Raw genomic sequence first — 9724 nt, 5'->3', positions numbered from 1 at the left:
TTTGTTTCTTCTATAGTCTACTTCTCCTAGTAGGCTGATTCCAAAGATTTTAGTCCATATGACAGAAAAATTAATATTCATACAAAAGTTTACATACTTTCTCATTTCCAATGCATATTTCTTTCTTTTAATATCCTGTCTTAATCATCTTTGAATCTCTGACTCCTATAGTTTCTGGTACATAACAGGTAGTCAAATATTTGAATGAGTAAGTTATTTTTAAGCTACCATGAGTTTGTTAGCATATTACAATTAATGAAAAAAGCTCCAATGCAAAACATTTTAATGGGTTGTCAAATATACAGTTATTAGAATTATCTAAATATCACTTATATAAAAATTGGTATATCACATTGGATGATTCTATAAAATAAGAACACAAATCACACATTGACAACAACCCCTGCAGTCCTAGAACACCCCCCCCATCAATAGTACAAATTACAAATACATTGAAAAAAAAAACGACATTGTTTAGACATTTAAACCAAAGGAACATTGACTAAATACATTCATTCATCAAGTACAATAAATTTAGCATAGTCACTAACAACACAATTAGGTGCAATTTCACATGCTTTCACTTATCTTCCAGTTCAGCTCCCATAGTAAAGTGTCTTTGTGCACACGCCATTTTCATTTATATGCAGGTGCATCATACGTCATACTTAAGACTATTTCACTTCATAATCAAACGTGTTAATATATATTGTAAGTGAACACCAGGCCAAAATTTAACCCCAATGATGACAAATTTTAACAGTTAAAATACTTTAAAGTATATTCTAATTTGTCTAATTGCATGAATATTATTTCCTCTTACTAGACACTATCAAAATAAGTAGTAAGAATTTAAATATTAACTTCGAAGGAATGGAGACTCCAACCTTCCTAAAATATTAACAAGCATTTTAAGTAACAATACAATCATTCTGTAAATCAAAAAGTAATTTCATATTCGTTGCCAAATTTAAAATACCAGTGATTTGAAAGTAAGTTTCAGGCCTAAAATAGTTCTACTAAATTGCAAAATACAATTTTTAAATGTGCAGTAATTTGCTGATGAACATGTAATGGAATGTTTTTCACAGTAATGTTATGTTAAAACACTACTCTAAATGAACGGTCTAAGTAAACGTACCTTTACCAGCAAGAAAAGTGAAAAATTAAGGCCTTTTAATGCTATCTGTAACTACTACCTGAACTCAAATTTCAAACAGAGGTTACAATGCTGCAAAGTATTATTTTAACCTCTTAAACATATTGTTAGTTGCTTCACCTCAACTCAATTATTACTTTATCTTTACACAAACTTGAATGCTCGTTAACTTTATCTTAATGAACATTTCTCCATATTTTAATTAAGCCCCCAACCCACTCCATCTAGAGAGAATGCTGGAAATGATTGGGCCTTTGTCTGATAGGTTCACAACTATATATTCAGGGACTAAAAATGCTTTGCATATTTATATTTTTGAATGAATTAAGAAGCCTGGCCTCCATAGGCAACATAACTTGTTTCCTAAAGCATTAATAGACAATTACTACCTCTTCACATGACAAAATGACCTTTTTTTCTTTTTTTTAAAATTGAAGTCTAGACTATGAAAACATTACAGGATGTAATGGAAGGATAACAAAGGCTACAAATGTGTCAAATAAAGGTTAAAGGCACTGGATAAGGAAGATTATTACAAAGCACTGTAAACAATTCTTAAAGCAAATCAAGTTTTAACATATCAAATGCCAAACTACTAGGAACAAATGGCACTAAAATGATGACAATGCTTTAAAATAGTGAACAAAATTTCTGTAATTTCACAAAAAAAAATTCTTTCACTGTTTCATCATTTTCTCTTATCCTACATTTTAAAAAATATTCCAAATCGTAGAAAACAAACACGTTTTCAGTTGCATGAAACAAGAAAACTGCAACTGAAATATCTCTGAAAATTAGTTCTATTTTCTTAAGTTACATTATAAATTTGATATATAGACAGTATAGAGATATGAAGAACATCATCTTGGAAATCATAAAATAGTAAATTGTACTCAATCAAAATAGGGGAAAATTTCTCATTCAGGTGAACACAGTCTGAAGCCCCACAATAGCAAACTGTAGTGTAAAGAGGTGTAGTGAGTACAATCTTTCCAGATACATTAACAAAGAATAACGAATACTGAGCTGAAAATACCGCACACTCCATGTTAGTCATTTAATATACACATTTTCACATTTGTTTCTTGAAAAACTATTCAGATAAAATATTTAGCATTTATCATCAATTTTTAATTTATTTGAATCTATGCAACTTCTATCCATATTAAAATATCAATTAATGTAAATACTTTACTATAAAACTATTATACAATTTAAATTTTCATTAGAGAAATGTATTATTCACTATCCACAGTTTCTTAGTCCTTTTCATGAGTGCATTCCATAAGAAACACACTAAAATCATTATTTATGTTTGCTGGGGCCGGAGGTGGGGGGAATTATGATAATCCTATTAACCCAAACAATATCCTTATTATTTCTTAACTATTTACATGCTTACATATGCTTGGTGAATAGTGATCATTTGTCCCCACAGTGGTAAATTTCAGCATAATGTTAAATAACTGGACCAGACAGTAAAATGGTCACATGTGAACAACATGGACACCTGCTCTGTTACATGTAAGCTTACTTATAAAGCAACATAAAGTGGGCACTGGATAAGAGTGATAAAAATGTAAACAAATAGAATTAAATGTTAATCCCTTCCCTGAAAAACAAAAGATAAAATCGCTTCTTGTTTTATTAAAAAACATCATCTATTGTATCAAAAAAGTAAGACACTGATTTTACAAAGCTGTACTTCCAAATATGGATAAAGAAAATCTGGAACAATTGATTTACCCTTTATTGAGCTACAATGTGCAAAAAAATTTGACAATACTTAAATTTGTTAAATTCATTGTATATATTATATAGGCTGATACCATCCCACACCAAAAAAGCCTTGTTTTGTTATGATTCAAAATAGTATTTAATTATCTGAGCTTAAGATCTATTTAAGCACTATCCAAATAACAACAACAACAACAAAAGTCTACATTGGAGGAGAAAAAAAGTAAAACTAAAACATTTCTCACTATTAACTGTGACTTGAAATTCATCCCCACAAAAAAAAGCTACAGCCAATACCCATTTAGGCAGTACAGAAAATATAAAGTCCCTATGAAAGATACCTGCACTGAGTCTAAATTAAAAATGAAAAATAATCAAATTTTGCCATAACAAATGCATATGAATTTTAAAGTTATTCAGGTTTAATAAATTTACTAAGCATGGAATTCATAGAGTACTTGGTACTTCCTTGTGCTCAGCTATTTGCAAAGTACACTCAGAGAGGGCTGGGAAGGTGAGATAACCATAAAATTGTGATATTTTCCTTCATATAAAAAAAAACGGTGCTTGAATTAAAAAGTTTACTTTGTAATTCTAGGGGGGAAAGTCTAATAGTTCACAGCTCTAAAACATTTTCCAGGAATACGGCAAAAATGTTAACTACTTATTAGACCTTTCATTAGTGAATCAAAGTACAAGTAATGAAAATATAAACATTTAACATATTTGCACATTTAATTTCAAAGTTTTAAATATTTTCAATAACATGTAAGTAGTTAATTTTTAAAAGGTGGTGGATGCAAAACAGAGATAATACAAATCTTGTATTTCCAAGAAAATAGCACTGCCCATCCCAACTCTGTGAAATTAAATTATAATTTCTATCTTGAATATGATATAAAACTGTTTTGAGCAAGAATGAAACAGAAGCATAAATTTAGATATCACCAAACTCTACACGTTGCACTAATTTACATACAGTAATTTTGGGAACGTAACACTGGGTGTCGTCCTTCACTACTTATTAGAATTTTGAGAAACAGTTTTTAGCAACATATATTCATACGCCTGCTTAACTAAACTGGGAAGTATAAATACATGAATTGTAAAAGAAAAAATTCTTAAGAGTTATTTAAAGGGAAAATAAAGAGTTATTTAAAGGGAAAATCATCCACCTTTTTGAAGCTGCAAATTAGAGTAAAAAGTATTACATGGTTTATACTTGTCACAATGTATATTTTAAGTTTATATATTTCAATTTTCCCATAAATGAAATTTTAAAAGAAAAACATCTTGTCCCTTGCAAATAGCTTCTCTCTTTTCCTGACTCTGATAAGAATGATTATTAGTGCACTTAATTTCAAGACTTTTGTTGTTGTTGTCCATTTCAATTATCTTTTTCATAGCATGTGATAATTTGAAATATGTATATAAATGGAAATTAAAGACAAAATCTGCTTTTGGAATGCAGTAATTCTAAATCATTTTACTAAAAAGCACCTTTTGATACACTGGTCTGAACTACAAAACTTAAACAGTACTTATTTCTGTAGAATTTTCTCCAGTTTTACTAACTTCATACACAGCAATACTAAGGATATCAACCTGTGCTTTCTAGATTTTTGAAAATGTTCTAATAATGTAATGAGTTTAGATATGGCTCATTGTCAAGGTTGGGTGGACAGAGATTTCATGATGAACTGGCTACAGAAAGCTTAACTAAACTTGTAATGACTGAATAATGGTTTGCATTTTGCTGGAGCCATTTAGATGTTTAAGCCACGTACCACCACATTCCCTGCTTAACATTCCTAAGTTTTTTTATTCTTCATAGTCTTCTAATGAACAAATAATTAGTTTTCCTGAGTAAGATTATAAAAAAGTTAATCCCTCTACCAGAAGTATAAAGACAAATAAAATGTAGACTCAAAATACAATTTTTTTACATAGCATTATAAGTGCAGAGATATTAACCGCTGCTCTTCATTGTGATTGCCCCACCCCTTAAAAAGACAGCATCAAAGGACTCAATTATCTAAAATACTTTGCAGCACAGTAATTAAGTGCTTCAGCCCATAAACATATCCCTCATCTACTGTGTTGCTAGGGAACACGTGAGCAAAGTCTATCATTCGCACTTCTACTTCTGCAATCTCTTGGCAACCAGTGGGAAGATGGTAGAAAACTTTTTCCAGTTGGGAAAGTACATTTCCGTTTAAATGTTCCTGTGACATGCTTTTCCACCCATTATCTTGCTCTATATTTTCAACTTTCAGCGAAGACTGACTGTGATGCTTTTTTGAATACATTTTTCTGTGACGAGCATACATTTTGGACAAGCTTTTGCCCACTGAAGCCTCTATTTTTCCATTTGCTGTGGAACTTAACACGTGAAAGTTATTATTGTACTCCAGTACATCTGTGTCTGAGAGTTGTCTCTTAGACAAAAACTTTTCTGCCAAAGTTCTGTCATTCGATTTTGTAATAGTTGGCGGAGATGAACCTTCATAAACAAACAGTAATGAACTTGCATAAAAGTTAAGCTGCTTCTGGCTTTCAAACCACTGTAAAATATTCTCAATCTTCTGGATACTGGCAGCAATAGCATCTTTTCTTAAGCCGAATCCATTATGAAAAAACCGGGAGACTCCTATAAAAAGGAAAATTATTATGATTATGATGAAATTTAAAAATAGCTATTACTTGGGAAGTAATCTCACCTTAGACAATACAATTCTTCAGTTTTCTCCATCAGCCCTTGTAATTAAGGGAACAGATAAGAATTCTAATCAGACACAGAATCTCAGAGATCAACTTAATTTTTGGTGAAGATGGCCTTACTAGAAAACATGTAAATGACACATATGTAAAGTAAAATACCTTACTTAGACAAAAAATTTGTCACAGGGAGACTGCTAGTTTAGTTTTCTCTCTCTATATTCTCTTAAAGAATAGGATTCCAATATTTGCTTCATTTGCTATTGTGGGGAAGTTTATAGTAAGAGTACTTGGTTTGTTAGAATCATATTCAAGAACTAATCTAGAACCTAGAGTCAAATCATAACCATTTTTAATAATGTCAACAGCTCATTTACCAAAATACCAAACCATAATTGTACTTTATTTTTTCTGTCCTCGATAACATTGATTCAATCAGTCTTTTGGCAAACATTCAGCTCGCTTTGGATATTAGCACTACTCCAAGTTGAGTATGTTATTCAAAATTGAGACTTTACATGTTTTAACCTATCAGAATAGGCATCCTTTAAAATTATGGATATTTTCTCATATCTGGGAATTGATGGGTATATATAATTTGATTTTTGCTGTTCTACTTTGGATCAGAAACTGCAAAAGATATATTCAGATTAGTTTGTGAAATATTTTACTAAAAAGCCCATCTGAATATTATCTTGCTAGTAGTTAACTATACAAAGGCAAATATTAATGGTCAAGAGCACACTGTGGATGCTTACTTTGTATACATAAAATAAAAATTCTTCAAATTAATTACACTACTAATAAGCTCTTTCCCATTTTGGATAGAGATAAAAATAAACTTTAATATTATTTCTGATAATTCACGATATCACTGCTTTTATAATACCTTGGCCATATATATTTTAAAAGCATATATGTTAACAGACTTTACTTAAACTACTTTTAATGCCAGTTTATTTACTCTTTATGTAGTCCAAGAAGCTTATAAGCTCAACATATAATACAGCTCAACTATACATGGAAAATCTTAATAAAAGTACATTACATGCTACAACACACATTTTAAAGTCTCTTATGTAACAAGCAGTTTCAAAATACTATGATTTGAAACATAACCTCTAGTTCCAGGACTTGGACTAGATGGTTGGTTCACAGACGGTCATTATTTTTAAGTATACTAATAAATAAGAAATTAACTTAAATATGAAAGAGGGTCATTCATGGACCCAACTTTGGTACATTATGAACCAGGGATTATGATTACTCCAATTCTGTGAATCTAAGATTTGTTTGTTTGTTTTTATTTTAATTTTAAAAATTTGGTGGGGGGAGGTAATTAGGCTTATTTATTTATTCATTTTAATGGAGGGGCTGGGGATTGAACCCAAGAACTCATGGATGCTAAGCATGTGCTCTACCACTAAGCTATACCCTCCCCCACTTAAGGTTCATTTTTAAAACAAGTTTATATATTGTCAATTGAATCATTATACCAAAGGAGAATTAAAACTGAAATCACTATAGATTTTGATAACTATGTAGTAATAAAAGCATTGAAATATGGTTTTTCAATCCTTACCATCCTTTAGAGTTTCTTTCGTTAAGCTTCTTCCATAGTGCTGGTTTTGTGTCTCATAGCTATCAGAATGAACATGATAAACCTGTTAGAAAAAGCACTGAATATTAAAAACGAACACTTCTTGACCATGTGGGGTTTATTCCAGCAATACAAAGATGGTTAAAGATGGGAAGATCTATTCATATATTTATTCTAATGGATTTCAGATGAAAAAAAATTGTATTGTCGTATTAACGGATGCTGGAAAGGTATTTAGCAAATTTACATTCACTATTGATGAAAACTCTTTAAAAGGATAGATAAGTATTTCCAACACATAAAAATTATCTATCTCAATCCACCAAAAGTGAACCTCAAGTTTAAAGTAGAAATAAAGAAGCATGTGTCCTAAAATACAAGAAATTTCCACAAAAAGTATTCTACCACAATGTCTTTTTTTATCATTATTATCTAACACTATTCTGGAGTTCCTAGCAAATGGAAATAGACAAAAGAAAGAAATAAGAGGTATAATAATTTGGAAAGGAAGAGATAAAAATATTACTCTGAACTGAATTACTATGCTGTACACCAGAAACTAATACAACCCTGTAAATCAAAAAAGAAAGAAAGAAAAAGAAAGAAAGAAAGAAAGAAAGAAAGAAAGAAAGAAAGAAAGAAAGAAAGAAAGAAAGAAAGAAAGAGAAAGAAAGAAAGAAAGAAAGAAAGGAAGAACAATAACAAAAAGTACTACTTTGTAGATAAAAGTTGTATACTGGATAATCAACTTAAACACGAACATATGGAGACTGAGTACAAGTTAGTAAACAGAAAATAAGCTTTCACATATACAGTAATTAGCTAAAAAAAGTAAGACCCAATTTACAAATCCAACAAAAAAAGAAAAGACGGGAATAAACTTAAAAAGTATAAGATCTATAAAAAGATATCTTTAAAGCATTCTTAAGACATGCACAAACACATACCCATATTCTCAGAGAGGAAGATTCAACATCATAAAAGATAATTTATAAGCTAATTCTGAAGTTCATATAGAAAAAATAGCTAGGAAAAATTCAAGTAAGATTAGCAAGAAGGGACAAACCTTGCCATCCTACCAAATATCAAAGTGTATTTTATTTTCTTCCAACTTTATTGAGGAATAAATGACAAGTATAACTGTATATATTTAAACTATACAATGTACTTACTTGGTATACATACACATTATAGAATAATTACTAAGATCGAGATAAACACATGCATCACCTCACACACTCAATTTATTTTTTGGTGTGTGTGTTTGTATGTGTGTATGGTAAGAATGCTTAAAATCTACTCTCAGCCAATGTGAAGTATGCAATATTGTATTATTAACTATAGTCACCATGGTGTACATTAGATCCTTAGAACTTATTCATCTTATAACTAGAAGTTTGTACCCACTAACCTACATCTCTCCACTTCTCCCTCCCCAAAGTCCATGGAAACCCCCATTCTATTCTGTTTCTATGAAATTAGCTTTGTTTTTTCTTTTGTTTTTTTGATTCCACATATAAGTGATACCACACAGTATCTTCCTTTGTCTGGCTTATAGCATTTAGCAAAATGCCCTCTGGTTTCATCATGTTGTTGCAAAGGGCAGGATTTCCTTCTTTTTCAAGCCTGAATAATATTCCAGCATGTGGCTAAAGAGCTACATCTTTATCCATGTATCTGTAGACAAACACTTAGGTTGTTTCCATATCTTAGCTATTGAGAATAATTCTTCAATGAACATAGAAATGCAGATACCTCTAAAAGATAGTGATTCCATTAAAATATATTTTAGAATCAAACACATACGAGAAGTTTGTATGTGATAATGGTAGAAAAAGATGGCTTACTATTAAATGGTATTAGTATGATTAAGTAACAATCTGGAAAACAAGTTAGTTTTATTTATAACTTATTACCAGGCTAAATTCCAAATATATCACAGATCAAAAGGAACAAAATGAAATTATAAAAGTGCCTCCCCACAAAAGATGGAAGAATCCTTGAATAACTAATAAATAGGGAAGGTATTTCCAACTCAGACATTTTCATCACACACAATGTTTTTTAAAATGTTCAGTGTTTCTGCCATGCAGAAATCAAAAGACAAACAAAGAAAAGGTGTCTGAAATTTATATGATGAACAAAGGGCATGTTTACTCTTCTGGGAAAATGAACAATGTATCTGAAGAATTCACAGAAATCAAACAGCTCTCAAACATACCAGGAACAAAGCTTTCCCCTAAACTGTGGAAACCAAAAATGTGTCCAGACATTGCCAAATGTCTCCCCAGGGAACAAAACTGTCCCTGGTTCAAAATCACTGCTCTGTATCAGGCAGACTGCCAAAATCTACCATAGTTATAAATGCATGTAAGCTCAGCAAGTCCCCTCTAGGAACTTCCCTTAAGTCTACTAGCACACTGGTAGAATGAGGTAGGTCTTGAATAACTCATTTTTAACATTATTTGTAATAGCAGAAGACTGGAATCAATCAAAGGCTCCATCAAAGT

At 30.9% G+C, this 9724-nt stretch overlaps 1 protein-coding gene across 3 annotated transcripts in view; it reads right to left on the bottom strand.

The window, feature by feature from the left end:
* Positions 1-266: 266 nt before the first annotated feature.
* Positions 267-9724, bottom strand: part of IPMK (inositol polyphosphate multikinase) — a 37099-nt gene continuing 27641 nt past the window's right edge. For all 3 annotated transcript variants that reach the window (XM_072971497.1, XM_072971499.1, XM_072971498.1), the window contains exons 5-6: positions 7197-7278; positions 267-5546 (exon numbers count right to left, since the gene is read on the bottom strand). In XM_072971497.1, coding sequence (XP_072827598.1) covers positions 4924-5546; positions 7197-7278 — 705 coding nt within the window. In that variant the 3' untranslated portion in view covers positions 267-4923. The remainder of the gene's footprint in view (positions 5547-7196; positions 7279-9724) is intronic.

The sequence above is a fragment of the Vicugna pacos genome, chromosome 11 (genome assembly GCF_048564905.1).
Source record: "Vicugna pacos chromosome 11, VicPac4, whole genome shotgun sequence".
Lineage (NCBI taxonomy): Eukaryota > Metazoa > Chordata > Mammalia > Artiodactyla > Camelidae > Vicugna > Vicugna pacos.
Note: the sequence above shows the minus strand (reverse complement) of the source record. Positions and strands in the feature narration are given on the sequence as shown.